Below are 23,781 nucleotides of genomic sequence, written 5' to 3'. Positions count from 1 at the left end.
CACTAAACATATACAAAAACGTGCACCCCAGAATAAATAATTTGTTAATATCTGTCCTTTAGTGATATTTAAATATTGCTGTATTAGTCATATAATCAGAGAATGCTGCGTGTGACAAGTGCATTGGTGCATTTACTGCTCTTTTGTCTCTTTTAATTATTAACCTGACATATATAGTATCTTAATTAGTCAAATATAAGGTGACAAAAAATTGCAGTTGCATTTACTGTTTCAGGAACCAAAAGCTGATGCCTGGTTGCCAGCCTGGCAACCACTTTTAAAAGTTAGTATTGAGCCCTGTGTATGTATGGAGAATATCAAAGGGGTTTCACTGTTATAGCTGTAGCCCTGGGTGAATATGTGGATGGGTATTTTGTGATAATTGTTGAAATTACCTGTCTGCCTCCCTGTCTCCTCTTTTAAATAACCTACAGAGAGAGAAAGAGAGGATGCCATGTACCCAAAATTATTGGGTTGTTGGTGGATCAGTTTTGCGCTCCTAATGTTATGGTGGGCCTATTCCTAATGAGTATTCATATGCTGTTGTTCAAGCACATTTTAGTAAACAAACTGACCTTGCTATTATTTGTTAGATTGAACCTTATACAGTCATGCTGAACATCATAACTAGGAGCTGTTGCCAAGGCTTTAGATGAATTTGATATTTTACATAATATGTATACAAAATATAAAATAAAACAAACACAACTTCACAGTGAATCAACTTTCCTAAAAAAAAAAACCATTGCATCAACAGCCTTTATCCTGTCTTTGTGGTAATGTTCCCATCTGGAACCCATCCAATTCACATTGGGGCGTTATATTAGTTATCAGTCAACATAAGCCTTTATTAATTTGGTGACATGCACTTTTGTTTGTTGCAAGTGCAGAGTGTGTAGCTGACATATGCCGCGGATTGACAACTTCAAGTCACATAAAGTACACAAATGGTGCTCAGTTGCATTGTATGCCCGTTTGTTTCTTTTAGTTTCACCCACCTACGTGCCGTTCTTCTGGTGTTACCCTGACAAGTCCCCTGCTACAGTGTCAGTCACAAGTCACTCTCATACCAAGCCATCTTGTTGCCTTGTGACAGCCCAAACTATAGTGAGCAGTCATAACACTGATGTGTATGTGTGGGAGGGCTGTCTGCCAATCATTGCTAAAGTCTCGAAGGCACAGACAGTGGATGGGATTTTAACAGGATATTTGGATTGTTGATTTCTCACCAGAGAGTCAACAAAGACTTCTTTCCTCTTTGTGTTGAACGTCACATAGCAGAACTTTTTGCAGTCTACCAATGTGTGAAAGAAAATTGAAAATTTGATAAATTTAGACTCCACGGGAAAAAAAAAAGTTTTGTTTTAGTGTTTAGATAATTTAATTAATTACCAATTTAGTTCCAGACTTAAATTTGATTCTTTGAAACTTGCAGATATTGAGTACATATCAATAGCTTGTAACCAAGGAGCCCACCTAAATACAAAGACACAGAGTTGAAAACTATTCAGACTAAAGTGTGTAGAGCGCACAACCAACTCAATAATAGGTTTCTCTGCACTCCATATTATGTTCTGCTTGAGCATACACTATAATATATTCACTATTTTCCATCTGTCAGCACTCTGTACCTTTCTGAAGTGGAGTTCATGGGAAGTTGAGCTAGAGGCGGATGAATCTTGTCTCATCAACACACAGAACGACTGGGGAGTATCTTAGTTTGGCTGGGGAGGTTTTTCACTAAACATGAATAGGGATGAGAGGGGACTTTCTGTTTTTCCTGCGGTGGAACGTTGAGTGAGCAAGGGAGAACTCATCCACTCTTTCCACTGTGTACAAACATCAGAGCGTGAGTCACACAGTATTTTGTGTGTGTTTACACTTGTGTGAGTATTTGTGTGAGCATAGAGTCTATTTGTCTGACAGCCATTCACAGATGCATTCAATTAATACAATTCAAGTATGTTCTCTTGAAAAGAAACTGTTAAAGCAACAGTTCAACTGGGACCACTGTACCCTAGCAGGAGGGCCGTGCTCTCATTGAAATTCAGATGGGTTTGCAACATATTTAATGCACAATTTCATCTTCAGGAAATTCATTGCGAAATGAGATGCAAGAGAACACTGCAACCCGGTACACACTCTGCCTCAGTTGGTAGATCCCTGTGATGAGTAGAATTTTGTTTACGCCTGGCATCATGTCAGCCATAATAAACATTGGCATGGTTGCCTATTTCTGTTATTAAGATTGTAAAAAAAGCAATGAGCTTCCAGCATCCTACTGTTCCACATTTATTTGTAAAATGGACAAGCAGTCTTAAAATGCAAGGACATGCTCCAGAAATATGTGGCAATAGAAATATACAGTATGGCAACAGCATCCCTGTCTTCTATAACCTATATATTATACCAGTGATTTGCAAACACTTTTGGGAAGAAATTAAATGCTGCCTGGTTTTATGCCTTTCTGGTGTTTATCAAGATAATAAGAGTACATTTAATTCACATAAAAAAGGATGTCATTCCCAGAAAATAGAGTTAAAGGCAACTGCAGAAGCTGAGGATTGCATGTTCACAATGAATGTTATTTGCCGTATGGGGGACAAACCCATATTCACCAGCCTATGCCATTTATATTACAGGGCCGACTGATGTGGCAGGAAGCTGCCACAAAACCTAAGGATCATTAGGGGCTCTGTTTCTGAGTTGAAGTCACTTGAGACAAATTCACGAAAACTGCAGTTACCTGTCTCAGTGTTGTTTCCTTTGGCTCGAAAAAATTAACTGCCTTTTTAGCACTGAAGTGTTTTGTTACAAATCTGAAATTGTAATCTAATATGACTTTTTTAAGACTTAGCATTGTCCCACAGCAAATGTAATCTGAGTTCTTATTTATCTCTAAAGAATATAGTATCTCATAGTCTCCTTTAATTTTTTTTGTGTTTCAGTTTGTCAGTCAATAATGACGTATTGGTTTGTCCATCTCTCCCATTCTTGTGAACACAATATCTCAAGAGCGCCTCGAGGGCTTCAAATTTGGCACAAATGTCCACTTGGACTCAACAATGAGCTGATTATAATTTGGTGGTGAAAGGTCTAGGTCGCTGTGACCTCGCATTCGTCTCATTCTCATAAATGCAATATCTCAAGAACATGGCACAAACATCCCCAGGGACTAAATTACCAGATTTAGATTTTGGTGGTCAAAGTACAAGGTCACTAAGACCTTCTAATGAACACCATATCTCATGAACACCCAGAGGTTTTTTTTTTGGTTATTAATTTGCTAATTATGTCAAAATTTCATCCAAATGTCTAATAGGATTAAATGATGAAGTGCTGATATATCATATCCCAAAGGTCAACTTCGCTGTGACATCATAATGTTCTGCAAAAAAATGTTTCTGGCATTATTTAGTGCCATAACTCAGTAACAGAAGAGAGGAGTTTGGCCTGATATTGAACTGGTCAAACTAATCTTGGGTGTCCATCTTGAAAATGTGCTGATTGTTTTAAGATGCAGGTGAAGCATCTACGTTTTGTGGAGCAATATCCAGAATTGAAGCATTATCTACTGTCATTGCTACATATGAGACTGGAAAGAAATTTAAAATGCAACTTGACTGGTTGGCTGAGACATTCTGCGAGGCGGTTATTCTAGTTTTCTTTTTATATTATTATACCTGTGAGGGTTCTGGGGACATTTGAGGTCCATGGGGAGTCAGGGATAATAATCATGTTAGTGCCCAGTCTGACTTTTGAAAACCTGTTAGGAATTGGCCTGTTTCCATAGCACATCTGAGAAAGAGGAGGGATAGAAAAATAGACACGGGGAGATGGTGATGATAATGTTAGCCCTCTAATGCTTGACACAACACAGCCATGATTTTTACACTTTCATACTTGGTGAATACTAGACCCAGTTTATTGGTGAAGTAAACTATGTGAAACATCTGTCATATTTAAGTCAATATAGTGATTTATCAAGAAATGAGCCTCTACTTTTTTTTTTGCTCTATTGAGTACAAGCATCTGACAGGGCTGGAAGGCACAATCTTTTTTTCTTTTTTTTTCTTTTGGTCTTTTCAGGAACAGTGTTTTGTGAACTCAATGTGCTGCTAATCCAAATAAATTTGGGAATTCAGAGGAGCAAATGCATTTCTCTCTTATTTAAGTAAAGGATATATTCTGTTACAGATTAGGGCTAAGAAAGGACAGGAAATAAAGGTGAACCACGGTTTTAAGCTTTGTAGTGATATATTGTTGGCTGTTGTGCCATAGGAAAATATGAATACAAAGGTATCTTTTTGGACTATAAACAAAAATAAAAACATACAATTCAAGTCATATTATTAGAGTACAGCATTCATGAAAAATGCACAAAGGAAAAATATAAGAAGCCTTCTCAAGGTAGACTATGGGCTGAATAGATGTTGAGGGATGTTACTGTGCCAAGATTAACTTCTACATGGGCTCTAGCTCTCTGGCTTCCATCCTGACTGAATTATGATCTTCATGTTGCCAATTCCAAGGCTCACAGCTTGTCAGACAATAGTTGCACCATTAGTCGTTTTATAAATATATATAAAAATAATATGTTTTTAATCATGTTGTCATATTGCTTTTTACTTATGCAATACATGTCATATTTAGCACTGTGAGACACAGGTTGCTGGCATACACTATTTTTTCATTTACAAGAATTACAAATGCTGGCTCAGCCGGTTTGCATTAAATTAAACTGGTTTAAGCTTTACTTTATGTTTGACTCTTTTGTAGTTACAAGCTGTAGGACCAAAAAGGGGAAAGAACAAATAGACATGCAGCCAACTACACCAAACTTTTTGTATGAGTGTAGCCATTGCAAAGATATTCCATTTGGTGTTTTACTTTGTTCCTGTGACAGGTTTTTATATTTTAGAAGTGCAGGAGACATCAAAGTGTGATACATAGCCTCTGCACATGTGATGCTATGTGATTATGTGTGAGTGTGTGATAATACACTCAATATACCATTTAAACATATCATATCCTTCATGTCTGCAACTCAGACTTGTTTTTGCCTCCCCTGCCTCCCTCTTTGTCATCTGTCGTGTTGATTATCAACTGTTTTCTAACGATGACGGGTTGCCATGGCTCCGCTGGTCCTGCTGGAGCTCAAGGTGTCTTTGCATTTTTGTTTGTGATCTCAGCACCTTTAGTAGTCAGTCTCTGGATGACTGCGATAAAAAACATTTCTGATTTCTCTTTACAGCATTCGCTTGGCAAAACGCAGTAAAATAAGCCATTTTCCAGATCCCCTGAGCCACAACAATCAAGGTTGCTCAACAGTTGGTGTTTTTGGCACTGTGCTTGAAATGATGTGGTAACATCACTGGTTAACAAGCACAGGGACATTTAAAGAAAGCTTTTAGACTGGCTAATTTGCTCATCTGTTCCTTTATTGATACAGTACAACACAATTACCTCTCTGACGAGAGACAGCATAATCAAATTAAGCTTCCTGCTCTAAAACCACATCACTTCACCAGCACCGCATTTTCATTATGCTTGTTGCAAAGATACTTTTATGGCCCTTATCACCTCCTTAAACAAAAACTTTGAGACTAATCAGCACAGAGGCAGCAATCAAATCAAATTGGATACTTGGGGTACTATCTGGTACTACTTATTTTAAGAATGTTTTTAGACATTAAGTAAGTTCCACACTGCAACTGCAGGTTCAATTCCAGCCTCGAGCGTGTGCTGCATGTTATCCTCTTTTTCTTCCCCTTTCACGCTTAAGCTGTCCATTAACTAATAAACGCAAAAGCCAAAAAATTATCTTTAGGGAAAGAAAAAAAATTATACTTGTTCTTAAACAGCATAAAACAGTTTCCAACGACGTGAAAGAATGTTGCTGTTTTTATTGCAAAGGCAACTTCAAACTTGAAATTTTATATATTAGCTCTTAACAGTTTAAAGTACACTTAGATATATAAATAGATATATAAATATGTATTAGTCCAATAGAGTGGTGAGGGGATGAGTTATTTTTGTAGGCCAACCAGGAAGTTAGCTGGTTCGTTAGTCACTGGTTCCCTCATCTAAAACCTTGTGGAATTTTTGAATTGTATTTTTCATTCATTCATAAAAAAAAGCTCCAAAAAAAAGCTCTGTGACAAACACAAGTTTATGGTACATGTTTTGTTCAGCATGATAATGCAACATTTCTCTGTTATCTGTTAAGGAGTGACTAGAGTAAGAATAGCTGGCCCACTTTAACAGTCCACCTTCAGGGAGCCTTGTCAGTTTCTATATATTTGCACTGGGTTTCAATATATTTTTAATTGCTATCATGTTTAGTAAACCCAGTCCCTATCTTCATGGAATGAAGGAGTTATGTTCAGCAAAATAGCTTCACATCTTCCTAGAATAAATTGCTGCAACTTTGGCAAACACTGTTCATCAGTCTAATAATTTTTACTGAAAACATTCACATTTGCTTTGTGTGCATTTCAAAGACTGGCCTTGTCAGCTGAAAGAAAAACTTTATCAGGAGTCAGTCAGTCAGCAACTCTCCTCAGCTCATATATGTCTCCACAGTTTGAAGGCTTTTTTGAATGGCCTTCCACATACAATATCAAGCCTTTGCGCTCACTCACAGCAGCTTCTATCCAAAATTCAATATCTGCTGTGAACTTTTCTCCTCCAACACCCTTATAACTTGTTTTTTTATACTAATAAACTCAAAAAGAAGAAGGTGCCATCCAAGGTGCAGTGTTTTCGAATGTGTATGAGGGTTTGTTGATGTACAACAAAAGGTCTGGGGTCAAAAGTGCATATGCATGTTATATCACAAATTGTATTTCGGCTCAGTGTATTATTTGCTCTGGATGACTGGTGTAGCAAGATTAGCTTTTGGCATTCACCCATTGTGGCACTTCAGTGATTGGACAGGTGTTGTGTATCGCGGATGGTTTGTTGATACCTTGGCTTATTACTGCTTTAACTGAATAGAATTGCGTTGAGAGCTTGCTGTGGTATTATATTTTTATCGCCTTCCAGCAGCAGGCATAACTAAATGGGTCCATCTGAACGTGTCAGTCACACTTAACCTCAGTTTCCCAGATCAGCTTGCACTTCAGCCACTGTGCTTAAATATGATCGTTGATGCTATGGTGAAGTTCGCCGGTAACCTAGTGGTCCTTGTTGGGCTGTTTGACTGAGGTGCTGTGGAAAATATGGCAGTACAATACATTTTATAGCTGCAGGCTTTGGTTGAGAGAACATCTCATAACTAAACCATGACATCCCCTTTCTTTCTGTGTTTATGTAATTTGTCAATATCCCAATATTAACGGACAGTGTGAATCTCTGAGTTCACCAAAATATTTATTTAATGGGTTGATTTTGGTGGTAAAAAATATAATCCAGCAACATGCTATATGTGTCTTAGTCAGGATAACATTGCAGTAAAAGCTAGAACATGTTGTGACTGTGACATGGTGTTAATGCTTAGAACTTGAGTAAGAGAAAGGATTTGGATTTACTTTGTATGATATAAAAAAATTAGGGGCTTCTTGCTGAGTTTCAAGAGTGCAGGGGAGTGGAGCCCTTTGTGCAGCTTCTAATGATCTCTGCATGAGGCCTCATTTCCTAATGCACCACACAAATACTTCAAAGAAAGTAACATTGACATCTACTGTGTATGTACTGTTATAATTGATGATGAATCCATAAGCAGCAATGCTAATTTTTTAGTGTAACAATCAACAATTTCACTGGAATTGCATCTTATTTGACAAATGGATGAAGGGATGGATGGATGGAGTAATTGGGTACTTGAATTTGATATTGCCATATGTAACGTATTCTAAATGCTGAAAGATTTGGTCGTTGTTGTTGTGTTACATGAAAACATTTAATGGGTAACTTTTCTTCTATGTAGTGCCTTTAGATGTTACGTTTCTTAACAGTGTTATATAGATTGATAGACTGGATATATTGTACCCAAAAGAAATACATGTTACCACAGAGGGCATTTTCTGTTTCCTCAAGAATATAGATGCATATATGAAGAGCATACAGTACATACATTACAGAAAACTTGGCATGTCAAGATACCAGACTTTTACTCCAGTGAAATTCCATGATTTTGCATACAGAGTAAAAATCAAAACAAAACAATAAGTCCAATGTACTTAAGAATATAAATATATATATATTTAAATGTTATTGTTAAGGATAAGAAGCTCAGCACCTTGCTATTATCAGGTATGTTGATATATTCGATGTCAATATATCCACTTCTTTTCCCACGTAATTTTAGTGAACATTGTGTCTCTTCTGTAGTGGAATCAACATCATATTATGCATAATCTTATCATGATGGCCAACCGACAGATGGAGACATGAAATGCAAAGCTTTTCAGTGTATGTAATAATAATTCATTGTGCAAAATAAGACAAATACTTCAAGTCAGGGTTGATGTTTTGTACATGTGCACTTATATGTTCACTTAATAAAAAAAAATCTATTTGTCAGATGGAGTAAAGGTGGATCTGTTGCTTCAGCTGCAGCTGCACTTGCTGGGGTAGAAGCTTCTCTTCTCCCCTTGACATTTCACAGCAGACTAGAACACGTGTTAGTGTCTACGCTGTGCCATCAGGACTGCAAGAATTTAATCCTTGGCACCTACAATACTGGAGAAAAAACAGCTCTGTCACATCTTACCGAAGTATCAGTTTTCGTGACATCCTTACATAATACATAGTGTGTTATTATAAATAATACATGCTTATGACTTCAACAGCCAACTATGACTTGTAAAGTAATGCCGTCCACTCATTACGTCCGTGTACTCTCTGAACATCTTCTTACTGTATTGTGCCAGTGCTTCACTGCTTATGTCTTCGTCACCTCTCTGTTATCTTTCTCTCTCATCACAGATCAACTAAAACTCATCCAGGACCTGTGGTTCATTTGAGTGACAGCCCAAAGGATGAAGGCAAGGTGAGTTACGCAGATAAAAGAAACACCAGCAACACCTTCTGGTTCTCCTCACGCAGTCTAGTCGAATGTCACCAAGATCTACACAGGCTCTCTTATTTCTCACACATCTCTGCCTCTGGCTAAGTCTCAGCCTTTTTTCTCTGTCACATATCTGCCCTCCAACATGCCCTCTGCCTTTCCTGTATCATCATTGTGTTTTTCTTTACATTTTCTATTCTTCTTTCTAATTAATCATCTGGCACACTCTCAGCCTGCCTTTCTTTATGGCTAACAAAAAGAAAACCATTATCCACACAGTATCCATCTATTGTTGCTCCCATGTTCTTTCTCTCAGTGTATTTTCACTATAACTCACAAAAGGTGTGAGGGGCCAGGGGTAATATCCTTTGAGGAGAGCTGAGTTTTTGGGGGTCAAGCTGCAGTCAAATTGGATGGAAAATGTGGCAAGTGGAGGTTGCTGTAAAAGACAGGTCATTGAGGACCATATTGATTTTCCCAATGGATTTTGCTGCCTTTGTGTGAAACCAGACTTGACAAGCTGTGAAGTCATAAAAACGAGACAGTCGCTGTCGCACACTGCTATCACTTACTGCTCGAAGAGACAAAGGGCCACATGTGGCATTTGAAAAAATAATAAAACAAACTTGAGGTATTAATGTAACCACTCTAAACTTCACCTTTAGGATTCAGTGGCCAGGACGCAGCGGGAAAATGTGTTCATATTTTTCAGAGCCTATGCATTTTGTGGAATATATGCTATGCAGGATTTTTGTTACAAACAATGTATAGACTCATACAGAAGTAATCCCTTACTCATCACTTATGACCCGCTAGAAGTGTGTGGCTGTGGTTTTCTCCTTTGCTGTGTTCCAGACGTTTATGTGTGTGAATCCCCAAGGTGCTCAGGTGTGGTCAGGGCTTTAGAAAAAGGGAGTGACCAGGTGTCAGACTGTAAGCAGCAGGCATCTAAGACTCAAAGTGCCGAAAAACACAATTATAGTGAGAAAAAACACCAAAGGGGAGTGAATCTGGGGTTAGCTGTAACTTTTGCATTTGTTGACGAGTGTGTTTAAAAATGGTAATCAATTTGCAGACAAACTCCTGCACACTGTCTAACTTGTAAAAAAATATATTGCGACATGTCGGTAACTAGACCTTCATCACGCAAACAGTTTTGTCACATGGAATACATTTTTTTGCAAGTCAGATAGTGCACAGAACTTTGTCTGCAAGTTGTGTCCTCTCTCCTACGCACCTATTTGAAATAGATGTGCAAAATATTCTTTTGTGACAAACAGCAACCAACCATCCTGCATAGCATGCTTTTAAATATCACTCTGTATTATTAACAGTAGATAGTTAAAAATGAAGATTAACTGCAAGCTAGTCATGATAACCACTTTTGCAATTAATGCTGGCACTTTAATTGTCTTATCCTTACCAGCCTTCTACAAACACAGGTCTGATTGTACGTAGAAAACGTCAGGGTACTGTTCAAATAAATATGCGGTGGTGTCCTGGTGTTTTTAAAACATGTTCCTCCTCACTCTTACTCATTGGTGATCGCTCACATTTGAAAAAATGGCAAAAGGTAAAAATATCATGCTGATAACATCACAAATGTTCTTTTTACAAAAGTAATGAATAGGCTGCCTTTCAATAGAAAAAAACAGTTGACACTGATGAGGACACACTAATACGACTCCTGAGCCTGTGATAAACAACATCTAGAGTATTAAAGGGTCAGTTTACCTAAATTAGAAAGACTGGAGAATTTGACCAATGAGCTGACATTAATCTGATGACCTGAAACACTTGTGACAATGTTGCTCCATGTTTGCTGAATGTGTAATTAAGGATTCCTTTAGTAACAGGTTAAACAGAAAGGTTTGATAAGCCATTGGTATTTCAAGCCTTCATTTTTCAGACATGTTTCCATTTAAGAAATTGCTGAATAGCCTATTTCCCTGCAGACATTATGAGTTGTCATAGTCTAAACAGGTGTATCAAATATCATTAGTGATGGCTCTTTTACATTTAGCAAGGCATGTGGGTGAGTCAGCATTCACAAAAACCAGGATCCTGAAAATTGCTCACCTAAACTGAATGCAGCCATTATTGATTTACACATGAATAATGCTAGTGTTTCTACTGTGAAGATATTTCAGTGCATGAAAACTCTTGTTTCTAGCTTGTTGCTAAAGCAGTCATGCTTCTTACTGCAAGAGCATATCATAATGACACAAATACTTTTTTGGCAAATAAGAAGATATCATTGTTTCATTATTTGCATGCCAAAGTAGATCTGCATCCATATACCACATGCCTTTGAGGATTTGCAGTACATATGTCTGCACATGCATTTGTTAGAGGACATCTTTGTGTCACCAGCACTGTTGGTGTTACTAATGTAAAGTTTTAGGATTGCAATATTAATGAAAAGCAGTTTGTGCTCTACCTCACTTGCCCTTTACTTCCCATCTTAAGATTTGAGATGTCACACAGTCTTTCCTCTCAGCAGGAGAGCTGTTTCCTCCACTCGCTCTTAAAGGCTCTGCTCCTCCAACATCACTCCCCATCTCCTCTGATCTGTGATCAGATTGTGTCGACTTTGCCCTCCTCTCTTATCCTGTGTGTTCGTGTGTTTGTGTAATGGTGTTGTAGTGTGTGGGTGTGTTTTTGAGACTGTTTTTATTGTAAGTGCATCATGTGGGAGCAGTGTGTTCATGGGTGCCTGTTTTCATCTACAGTGTGTTATATATAAGTGTGTCCCTAATGTGGGTGAGGAGGCATGTGCAGAGTTTGTTTTTGTGTGTGTGTGTGTGTGTGTGTGTGTGTGTGTGTGTGTGTGTGTGTGTGTGTGTGTGTGTGTGTCTTTCTTTGAACGTCTTTTGCATACTCTATCTACTTGTGTGCATTTTACTAGAAATTTAATAAGTCTTTAATCTAATATGTTATAATCTAACATTAAATATAAATGATGGCATATCAAAAATCATGAGGATGGATTGGGAATCTGTGCTTACAAAGACATGTGATGTCAAGATGTTTTCTCATAAGAACTCCAGACGGTGTACAGAGCATCAGGTTTAGACATTTTCTGAAGTTCCCTTTCACACATGTAGCACACCACAGGAGATTGTTCGTGTCAGCCCTGTTCTCACCTACTGGAAATTCTCCACTTGGTTCATGTGAGGATTGGCGCTTAGGTTGAGCCTGCAGGACACAAGACATGGTGCAAAAAGAATGAAATAAGTAAGAAATTGCAGTGTTTTTTTCATAAGTTGGTTCATAATTTTGATTATAAACAACCATGTCTTATGCTGTTACTCGACTTTATCTGACAAACTGGCGCAACTGTCAGTGACTGAAGTTTCCCAATCTTGTTGTCTCTCCATTTAGAAATTTGTCTTCATGTAAATGACCCTTCTTCTTCACCCTCAGATATTTGCATTCATATGAAAGACATGTCATCAACATGCCCACCTGCTCACAGTGAATTCTCCAGACAATGACCCGCTCTGTTCACACATGGGCTCAATCTGACATTGCATGTGCTTTGTCCTGTAGACAGGGTTTCTATGGATCCTTAAAAAGTCTAAAAAGTTATCATATTCTTTCATCTGTAAATAATTAATTGGTATTAAATATCTTAAATCAGTCTTTCTAAAGTTTCCTATTTGTTGTCACTCTCCTCCACAGCTGCTTATAGGGTTTGAAAGCGGTACGATTGTACAATGGGACCTCCGGGGCAAGAAGGCTGACTTCAGAATCTACTACGATGAGGTGAGCTCCAATATGCATACCTGCATCAAGAAATTTAACAACTTAAGTGAAATTGCTGTAAGATGAAACATTTCTAATGCATGTCACTCTGACATTAACAAGTACATTTTCAGTTGCTTTTGGTGTTTCATGCAAGAATGTGTCAAAATTAAGAGTACCGAGTAGAGAATAGGAAATTAAAATGAGTCATGTTTGCACAGGAGGGGGTACATGATTAAAGTGCGTAAAAATGTACAAATCGCTTATGACACCAATGTCCTGTGGAGATAAAGAGCTGCTTCAAGTCTTTCTTTGCCATTTCCAGGAAACTATGAAAGTCAGATTTTTGAAGACTTTGTATTTACGGGGTTGTGATCATTACAATAAATAATCTACATAACACGCTCTTGATTCATGCATTCAGACATTAACAATATAGAAATTAAATCAGATATCTTCAAAAGAAATTAGATTCAGTAATAATGCAAATGTAGATCATTTAAAATTAAAAAGAAAAACTTGTGCTTTTCGTGAATGCACACAGGGGCCTTTAACAGCCTCTGTCTTATCTATTATCTTCCTCCCATCACTTATCCTAATTTGGTGACAGAAATGAGCCTCTTCAATAGCATTGACTTTTCTTATTTTTCAACAAGGTGTCATTGCCATCAAGTGCTCTATTCCTGCTCATTTCTGTGCAAGCCAATTACTGCTTTGCGAACAAGAAGCAGTAATTGGATGACTCAGACACGTCCATACCAGTCCAAACTGTCTCTGACAGCTCGTGCAGCATTGTCAGCTCAAACAGGTAGAGACCACAGAGTCTGCTGCCATTTCACCCAGTTAGCAGTGGAGTGTAACATAAGACAGTGTTAAGATGTACTGTTTGCCTGTTCTTACTGTTAGGTGGCCATTTGACAAGGCTTGTATTAGTTAAAATGTAAAGAGTTAGCAGTGATGGAGAGAGAGATATTTTCAATTGAAAATAGAGGGCTATTAACTGCTGATCGGCTATATAATTATGAAATAGTCTATAACACGTAGAGCACTTCTGAGTCACAGTTTTTAGCCGTTGTTAAATTTACAAATACACCCTACAAATACAGCATTTCTTTATCCAAGGTCAATCTGAGAATTTCCACTGCATGCACACACAGACACAATCAGTCTGAACATACACATCAGTCCTATTCAGTCTTTTTTTTTAACTCCTGTGGCCCCAAAACCAATTTGCCCTGTAGAATTTTTAATCCTCTGCATCCGCTGCAGTCAGTCATCTCCTGTCCCATCTCCTGTGAAGAGTCACATCCTGCTCACATTCATTAATGCGGTTTCATGTGCATCACCTCCAGCAAAGCATGGCATCTCTGTCTCACACCTCTTCAGCAGAGTACAAATAACACCGGATTTCACAGACTTTACTCTGTGAGATCCATTGCTGTTGTAGAAGTACTGAATATAGCCATTCCTGCTGTTCCTGTGAAACTTTTATATGTTATTACTTTACAAGTTACATTTGGCTGTATTATTTAACTTCATTTGGCCTTTCTGTTTTTTTACATCTGTTATGTTGTACACCTTTTTTTTCTTCAAATGCGTTGCATCACCAATACATAAAGCAAGGGAAAGCAATTGTATGTAGCAACTGTTTTGGCTTAGTTATGGAGGCTTTAAGCAGCGTTTGACCTTTTTTAACATAGAATAGTTTAGAAAAGAATAGAGTAGAATTCCATTATCTTCATTGTGCTGCACACACAGCAAAATTCAGAAACACGGCCTGATTGGAGCTCAGATCCACAGTACAAGATATAAATTAACAATAAAAGATTTAAATAATGAAACCTGGACTTAAAAAAACACTGGTGACCTCGGGGTCTAAGGATAGAGGCTGTCATATGTTTTATAAATTGTAAAACCCCTTGAGTCAAGTTTTTGATTTGTGATATTAAGCTATGTAGATGAAATGGACTGGCAGAAAGAAGCCGTGCATAAATACTTCAGTGTTGGAGCTCCATCTCCAAAAGCTAATGGGTGCAAACATGTGGTCGATACTCCTGTGGCCTGCTGCACTGAAGGTGAAAATCATCTCAGTTGTTTCTGTTGGAGTCGACTGCAACTGTGGACTGAGTCATCCCTCTTGAGAAAATAGTCATAACAGTGGTGGATTTGGTATAAAATAGTAGATAAAAAATAGCTAGCTAGTAGCCTTGCATCAGTGGTGCATCCATGTACATATCCGAGTTGAGTTCCAGTTTTTTAATGATACCTGCTGAGAACAGCTTCACCCATACCTGTTATGTAGTAACTTTCCTCCATTTCCAATTTGCACAGTATTTGCAATCATCAGTTCCTGCCCTCTATCTGAATTGTGCACGTCGTAATAGTCACACAACTGCAAACAAGCTATTGAGATGAATGAGATGACGATGACAGATTCAAAAGATTCTTCATCTAAAACCAATGTTAAACAATTTGAGATACTGTATATGCAACATGTTTGTAATAGTCCGTTTTGTCTGTCTCACTGGTACAGGCCATCCATTCAGCCAGCTGGCATCATGAAGGGAAGCAGTTCATGTGCAGTCACTCAGATGGCAGCCTGTCGATGTGGAACCTCAGAAACACCTCCAAGCCATTCCAGGTCACCTTCCCTCACGGTGAGACACACACCAACAGCCATTTTTCTTTATTTTTAAATTTTTTTTTTACTTTACAAAATGAAACGTTGGTAATACCATGCTTGAAATATAGGGCATTGGGCCATGAATAAATACTTTATCATAAACCTCTGATGTGATGTATTCATGGTATTCATAAATGCTTCTTCATTGGTAAAGTCTATGGGTTGAGTTACAGTTACACGACATGTTGGCAGAAAAGAACTCCAGCTGCATTTTTATTTTAGTTCTGAGTTGTAGAATTGCAAATGTATGTTTTATTGAGATTAAAAAAAAATTATTAGTTAGACCTCTAAACTTAAAGGAACTGCATTTTCCGCAAATTAAAACATCATGTAGTGGTGTTACCCTGAGCAAAATATTTCAGCTCTAACATAAAACTCCCTGCACAGTTGGTAAACTTTCATGTGCTGTGTGTAACAGAAAAGTTGGTTGTAATGTGGCAGATGCAAAAGTGCGTTTTTTGTGAATGTAACCAGCCATAAACTATTATTCAGACGAGGTCATTGCCAGGTGTCTGCGCATTAAGAATGCATAATGAAGCAAATGTGAAAATGACAGTGATTGGGATGTGTAATGTTTGTCATCACCAATTTAGAGACTTTGGCTGTCAGGTGAGAACACTTCAGCACTGGTTTTGTCGAATGACTTCCGCATCACTTGTTATTTTGTGTACTCTTCCTAGTCCTCCTTCTGTGTTTCTCCTACACTGGTGTGCTTTGTGCATTGCCAGGGCATCTCAACCTTGTCAGATCTTTGGTGATGAATAGTCTCTTCCTGTGGGCTATGATCTCAGGCAAAATAACAAAACAGGATGGCAAGAGGAAAGGACATGAGCAATGAATGGTAGGGACAGGCCTGAAGACATGGTTAAAAGCCACCAGACTGTTTATGTGCCACATTTTTTTGTCTGATATTTAGGGTGAGACAGAAGAAAAATGACAGAGAGAGCTGCAAATGAACTAAAAATATGGAAAAGTAGAAGAGTAAACAGTAAACATGTCACCTCCTGGTAATGGAGCAATCTCCATCTGTTCTCGTAGTAAATAAATGAACTTATTCTATTCCTGAAGAGATAATTGAACTGATTCAGGCACTGTAAGCCAATCATCATACCACCACACACACCCATCACATCTGTGGTAATTTACCATCCTTGCCTTAGTGCTGCAGTCACTTTGTATCGTTGCATTTGCTTTGCTTGCAAGATGCTGCTGTCACTGGTTTAGCTCTGTCTGTATATCTCTGAGCTAGAGGAAGACAGGAGGCCTGCTGTCCCCTGCGGTCTGAGCCTGCTGTTGGAGTGTTCCACCAACAACATAAAATAATTGTATTACCACTAACACCAACAAAGCAGTAGCAATGCACAGAAAAACCATTAGCCACAGAAATCATCCAGCCTTTTATGTCATCTTTTGTAATACAAACATTTCTGTTTCTGTTGCTGTGGCCGGAGGTATGTTTTCGGGTTGTACTTCTGACCATCTGTTCGTCCCATTCACATAAAAACAACATCTCAAGTTGCAAATGTCCAGTTGGACTCCTTGATGAACTGGTTATATTGGGTGGTAAAAGGTCACTGTGTTTGTCTTATTCTCTTGACCGTGATACCTAAAGAATGCCTTAAGGGAGTTTCTTTAAATTTGGCACAAACGTTCATCTGGACTCAACAATAAACTGATATGATTTTGATTGTCAAAGGTCAAGGTCACTGTGACCTGGAATTCATGTCTTTCTTATAATAATGTCTCTAGAGGACCTTGACAGAGTTTCCTCAAATTTGGCGCAAACAACCTATTGAGCTTAAGAATGAACTGATTAGAATTTGGTGGTCAAAGGTCAAGGTCACTGTGACTTCACCAAACATTAGGCCATAATTTTAAGAATTCGTAGGGTAAAGGCTTTCACACACTGAGTCCGCTGTTTTTTGTTGTATATTTTAATCCATTTTTTGACCTTGCGCACTGAGGCTGATGCATTTTATTGTTCTATTTATTGCGAAAATTCACAATACAAGACACATTTGCTCCCTTGCCTCTCTCCACTGGAGGTACCTCACAAGCACTTGCCACTCTCTCCCTGCGTCCTGCATTTGGCACCACAGCTGCATGAAGGGACTGAGCTGTCCTCCTCTCTACCTCTTCACTTTCACTTTCTCTGCCTATATGCGGTCCTCATCCTCGTCATCATCATCCACCCAAATGTCACTGACTGACCTGTTAAAAATGAGCCAGTTGAGTTATGAAAAGATACTGTGCGCTCCAATCCTCTCTCTTGTCACTGATATTCTCCTGCTGCAACATTTTTTTCTTGGTCAAACAACTTTGTAAAAGCTTGTGTCGGATGCAAAATACTCAGAAAATTTAACCTTTTCCGAAAACTTGAAAGACCAAAGGACCAAAGTTTCAGAGTCAGTGCGCAAACGTGATTGACACAACGTGGGGTCGTATTTATTTTTAGATGTGTGACAAAAACACAGACTTGGTGTGCAAAGGCTTTAATTTAGACAAAATGTAACACAAATGTGATGCTTGTGGTATTTTGGGGAATATTAGCCAAACCAGAGATAGGGACTCTGCACAGACATTGTACAGATATAAGTAAAGGCAAATTATTTATTGGTTCCAAAAGGAGTTAAAATTGTGCATTTTATGTCCTATGCCCTGTTGCTGTAGAAGAGAGCATCCCAAAGGTAGAGCCAAGTCAAACTATACAACTGTTTCAATGCTATGTGACTTGAATGGAAATGAAAAAGCCTTCAGCAGAAACTAATTCAAATTAGTTGATTATATGGCATGGCAATAATGTTGTTACCAAGGGCAAATTTATTGCTCCTGAACAACTGGACGTACTGTATGCTCTGGAATCAATGTTTATTTAACTTGCATTGTAAAAAAGACTGTATATTTTTTGTCACTTTAGTTTTAAAATGCTCTTTGGGTTGGTATCCGAACACAACAGTCTAGGTTTTAATTTATTTGTGTCCTGAAGAGACAAATGAACAAACAGTTGTTTTAGCTGGTGTTTGCACAAATAATGTGGGTTGCTATGTATCCTGAAGGGAAGGGGGAGAAGAGTGATGGCTATAGGGTTGAAGGACATGGAAGATAGAGAGAGCGAAAAAGGGAGCCAACGTTTATTTATAAACAAAAGACAACTGATCGAACAGAAACACAGAATGATATAGTTAGAACTAATAGATAGGGTGCACAGAATTAGAAAAATTAAAATGTTTAAAATCATTATGAGGTTAGATGGGTTTTACTACTATAAATGAGTTCTTCATCCTTCATCTCACATTGTGATTTACCATTTAAAACTGAAAGAACATGATGATTTAAGATAATTTACCCTGTACCGATTAAATAGTAAAAAAAAAAAACAACAATAAATGCATGTTACCCTGACACATGTTATATGTTTTTATATAACTGTGAGTTTGACCAATGTCAAAGCATTACCTTGAGACTTGGCTGTTTACTCTTATTTTTTGCTCTTTCCCCCTTTTTCTGTCCTTTCCTGCTTTGACATTTCTGTGTGTAATCCTGTGCCTTTGAGCCTTATCAGTGATGATAAGTCACCGTTACCCAGAGCTTTGGCTGCCTGATAAAGTTTGTGCATGAGAAGTGATGTGTAAACAACTTAAAACCACCTGAAATCCCATGCACATGGAGTATATATAGGAAATGCAATGCCGCCCAGATTGTATTAAATAGTGACAAAACTTCTCCTTTCTAACTGCAAATATTTATTCTTATTATGCCTCAAAATGTTCAGCCTTTAGCTTATTTATTTCCCTCCACTACGATATCTGTTCCTGGCAAATAAAACCTGATTGCTGAGTCTACAAAGCTGACTTAAATCTCAAAGGAGATTGACTTTATCAATATTTATCCTAAACCGAGAGCCTTCCCAAGCCTTCACCTAAAAACATAGGGGTTGTAGAATGGAAACCCACATCTCCACTCTCAACGTTCTGTGATTTTGTACACCAAACATCCGCCCTGACCATTTCATATGGATTTTGTGCTGAATTATTTCCTTCAAAATGTATTTTGGAAAACGACTGCATCAAAGGGTTTTTTTTAAAGAAATTACTGAGCTAAAGTTACTGCTTGTAGTGAAAAATATTTTTCCATTGTATGAGAAAAAAGTTAAGGCTGTGGCTACAGTTATTGTAAAGATGAGAGATGCCGCACAGGCACGTGTCAGTTGAATTACTGAAGCCTTGTTCCTCTATGTGTTCATTTGTCTCATGTATGATCTTGCATTGGGGCAATATTTGAAATTACGGTATTCTATTTTGTAAGGCTCATGATTTGGAAATTTCTTTTATGCTTTATTCATTTTTTTGTTTTTCAGAAAGGCTTTTGTTCAGAGCTCTATGCCTGTGATATAAAACCCAAGGTCCCACTGCCTTTCAGCTGGAGAAATTCGTCTTTATATCAAAGGCATTATCATTTTATTATGTGAAGCAGGAGAAGAACTCTCTGTAAAGTGCTAACTCTGATAATGGTCTGCTGTTCCTTGAAAATAAGAATTGGAAATGCAGTACACAGTAATCAGAAAGCAGAGTGGAATGTATGAATATTAAAATTACAGCTTTTGAGGAAAAGGTTATGAGCTTAAAGGGATAGTTCCGATTTTTTTGAAGTGGGGTGGTATGGGATCTTTATAGTCACTTACCTACAGTTGATGTCAGTTGGCACGCTCTCAGTTTGGAGAGGCACGCAGGAGTACCACCATGCAAGATGAGCAATGTACTGCTGTGGATGGGGGCAGCAACAAAACATATTTTAGCTAACTTCAAAAAGCAGATTAAGTGTTTCACATGTATGCTCTCTTTAAGGTCACCAGACTCCACTGGCAAAAACAATAATTTTAGTTCGCTGAACAGAGCAGGTGATGGTCTAATGCTTCTTCGATCAGTTTGTCGGGTTGTGTTATTGTGTGACTTCAGTGAATCCAAACTAACCCTTTCAAATGCTAAAGTCACACAATAACCCAAACTAACTTGCTAGGTGAGGCAGTGGTAGACCAGCAACTCCTGTGTTCAGTAAAGTTACATCACTGTTTTTCTCAGTGGTGTCTGGCTTTGAAGAGTGTGATATAACAGCTTTGGTTTCAGTGACATCAAGGTAAAGCAGTGAAAATATAGTGATTATATTAATTGTTTTTGGTGGGAGTGTTTTTTAGGTATCTAAAATATGTTTTATTGCTGACCCATTCACAACAGCGCATTGTTAAGCTTGCATGTCAGACTCCAACCGGATTCTTCAGACTGGGAACTTGCGGGCTGCCATCTACTGTAGATATTGCATTACCACAGAAAATTATCTCATACATAAAAAAAAAGAAAATTTAAACTAGAAAATGAAAAACATGAAATAGGGGAAAATTAAACAGAACCACTATAAACATTGGTTCTCTCTTGTGGGTTTATTGTATGAAATGCTATGCCCCTCAAGGCTATGGTCCAATCATTTATACGACCTACTGTTACTGCTGCAATTTTCAGCTACTTGTCAGGTGGCAGTTTCTCTTGCAGTCTCCACTCTTGTGGCTATTTGAAATAGCACGCAGGCTACTACAGTGCGCTCATGATTCAGTAAATTGAATTGTCACACATATGAGGAGCTGCTCCCTGAGGTCTCATTTTACATAAAAAGCTGCCTGTTCAAACTGCTTGCATGCTAAAGTGTGCATGAGATGTGTACAGTAATGTGGTATTATCTTGAAATGTTGTTATTCTTTTTCTATCTCCTCAAATTCAGGAAAGATACAGAAGGATGGGAGAAAGGAGTCATGTAAACCCATACTCAAAGTGGAGTACAAGACTTCGAGGAACAGGTATGTGCTTTCTAAACAAATATTCAGGTCCAGGCTTTCTGATTTCATCAAGTTACCTGATGAGGCTTAACTGTGATTTGAATACAGTCACGGGGAGATTTATCCTGTGGTTATTTTTATCATGTAATGAATTAACTAAAAGGTTGACACCCTGCTTGGTGATCATCAAAAGCCACCAACAGGAGCAAAAAGCAAGTTTTTGCCAAAAACATTATTTTATAATTGCAGGCCTTTAAAATGTGCCCGTGAGGGGGGTTAAGTGAAAAAACATTTTAATTTTGATAAATTGCACAGTTTAAAAAGTGCTGTGAATTGCCAAACAAAATAATTTAAAAATATAAATCATTTTTTTATTATGCCTCTACAGCAGTGATAGCCGTGGCTGGCATAATATTTTCTGGTTGTCCATGCGACAATCTCTATGTCTCATTCTTGTGAACACGATATCTCAAGAAGGCCCTGAGAGAATTTCTTAGATTGTGGCACAAACGCCCACCTGGAATCAACAATGACCTGAGTAGATTAGGATGGTCAAAGGTCAAGGTCACTGTGACCTTGCATCTTTCTCATTTTATTTAATGTTTTTCTAGTTTAGTCAGTAGCCTATAGTAAATGGCTTTTAAAACCACATAGATGTCTTGTGAATGATTAAACTGTAAGTAATTGATTTATTTCACTTGTATTATTCTCTCTCCACAACAGCGAGCCTTTTGTTATCTTCTCCGGTGGTCTTTCATATGACAAGGCAGGTCGACGGCCAACATTAACCATCATGCATGGCAAGGCCATCACTGTGCTGGAGATGGACTACCCTATTGTAGAGTTCATGGCACTCTGTGAGACTCCTTACAACAACGGTGAGTACATAGGGCAATGAACAAACAGTTTTCTGCTGCTGTAACAATACAACGGAGGGAAATGGAATTATGTTTGTTTTGCATTTAAAATTACTTTAAACCAATCAAAACACAAAACAGAATTATGAAAAATTCATATATCAGCATTAAATTAGAGGAAAGAGGGGTGATCCATTATTTGCAGTGATTTGCAGTTTCCTTAAGAATTGCACGCAAGAATTGTTGAACATCCTCTTCTGCCCTTCTGCTAGATAAAAGAAAACAACAATATTCTGTCTACTGCTCAGGAAATAGTTTTTTTTGGGGGGGGTTATGTCTTAAAATCAGTGGCAAGTGCTGTCAAACAATCTGAGCTGTTCAGTGACTGACCCTGTATTCATGACTCAAATTTACTTATGAATACAAAACTGTAAAAATGATGATAACATTGTATGAGTTATGTTTGGGCACAAATTTTGTCTTTGGAGGTCTGCACACAGTTAGGCTTCAAATAAATAGTTTATTTCTCTTTGCAAGGCTGGCAACATCCAAGGAAATTTTTCAATGTATAACCTGGAGCTTATAAAGAAACCATTTTTAACTATTAGGCACCAAATCAATAGTTTTATTTTTTGGTTTGTTTTTTTGCAAGCCAACATTTGGAACTGATCTTGTAGATCTGAATGTTACCTTGTAAAGAGAAATAAACCATTTATTTGGAGCCTTAAAGTGTGCAGACCGCATTTCAGCTCTGCAGTGAAGTATTTTTTGTCCTGCACCAGAGTATTTTTTGCGTGGATGTGTGCACACTTCATCCCTCCTCTGAAATTGTACTTGGAAGCCGTGAAGAGGGCTGCAGATTATTGAAATATTATCCTAAGAACACTTTAAAAAGTCTATTTATATGTGTGGTTGTAACTGATGTAAATATGGATTAAGCATTATCCTCTTCAGTATGGATTTGTATCTTACAGAAGTCCAGGAGCCTTTCGCAGTGGTGGTGCTTCTGGAGAAGGACTTAATCGTAGTGGATCTGACACAGAGCAAGTATGTGTTTCACAAATAAAAACACACCCCCAGCAGCTAAGCTGCATGTGATTGAGCAACTCCCATCATCACATGTCAACGTTTGACATTAGATGGCATCATCAGACATCATGTTAGGGGAAAACACTGCTTTTATCATTCATCTATACATCAAATCCTGTCACAGTAAATGAAAGAGTTAAAGATCTAACCAGTCTCACTCATGGATATATACTTCAGGGGAAAAAGAGAGGACATGTGTCCCTTGAATAAAGACATGTCACTTTGCTCTTGGGGTGAAAATGCAACAGCTCCAGTTAAATTTACTTGTTATCGCTATAGGAGGGAATGAAAGTGAAGGTGAAAGGTGCTGATGTGGTGCAGTTGTGACAGATTAACACCTAAGGCCAGGGAATACATTCGAATAGCTGAAACACACTATCAATTAGGCATACAGTGTGAAGGTTTAAATTGGGTTTCCTAATTAATTAGGTTACCTAATTAAAGCTGTTGGATATAAATATCACCTGATGAGGCTTAATGTAGTTTTAACTTGACCAGATTGTCTTTGTCGACATTGTCAGTTTGATTGATTAGCTGCTAATTCTGTTGAAACTGTATTATAAATAAG

The 23,781-nt window shown here is 38.0% G+C and overlaps 1 protein-coding gene across 17 annotated transcripts in view; it reads left to right on the top strand.

The window, feature by feature from the left end:
- Positions 1-23,781, top strand: part of stxbp5l (syntaxin binding protein 5L) — a 166,693-nt gene that overhangs the window by 94,923 nt on the left and 47,989 nt on the right. For all 17 annotated transcript variants that reach the window (XM_088083059.1, XM_088083057.1, XM_088083054.1 and 14 more), the window contains exons 6-11: positions 8,932-8,995; positions 12,698-12,781; positions 15,294-15,417; positions 21,213-21,288; positions 21,991-22,145; positions 23,099-23,171. In XM_088083059.1, the coding sequence (XP_087939185.1) occupies positions 8,932-8,995; positions 12,698-12,781; positions 15,294-15,417; positions 21,213-21,288; positions 21,991-22,145; positions 23,099-23,171 (576 nt within the window). The remainder of the gene's footprint in view (positions 1-8,931; positions 8,996-12,697; positions 12,782-15,293; positions 15,418-21,212; positions 21,289-21,990; positions 22,146-23,098; positions 23,172-23,781) is intronic.

This window comes from Plectropomus leopardus, chromosome 10 (assembly GCF_026936395.1).
Source record: "Plectropomus leopardus strain MGB_pleo_1.0 chromosome 10, ASM2693639v1, whole genome shotgun sequence".
Taxonomy (NCBI): domain Eukaryota; kingdom Metazoa; phylum Chordata; class Actinopteri; order Perciformes; family Serranidae; genus Plectropomus; species Plectropomus leopardus.
Note: the sequence above shows the minus strand (reverse complement) of the source record. Positions and strands in the feature narration are given on the sequence as shown.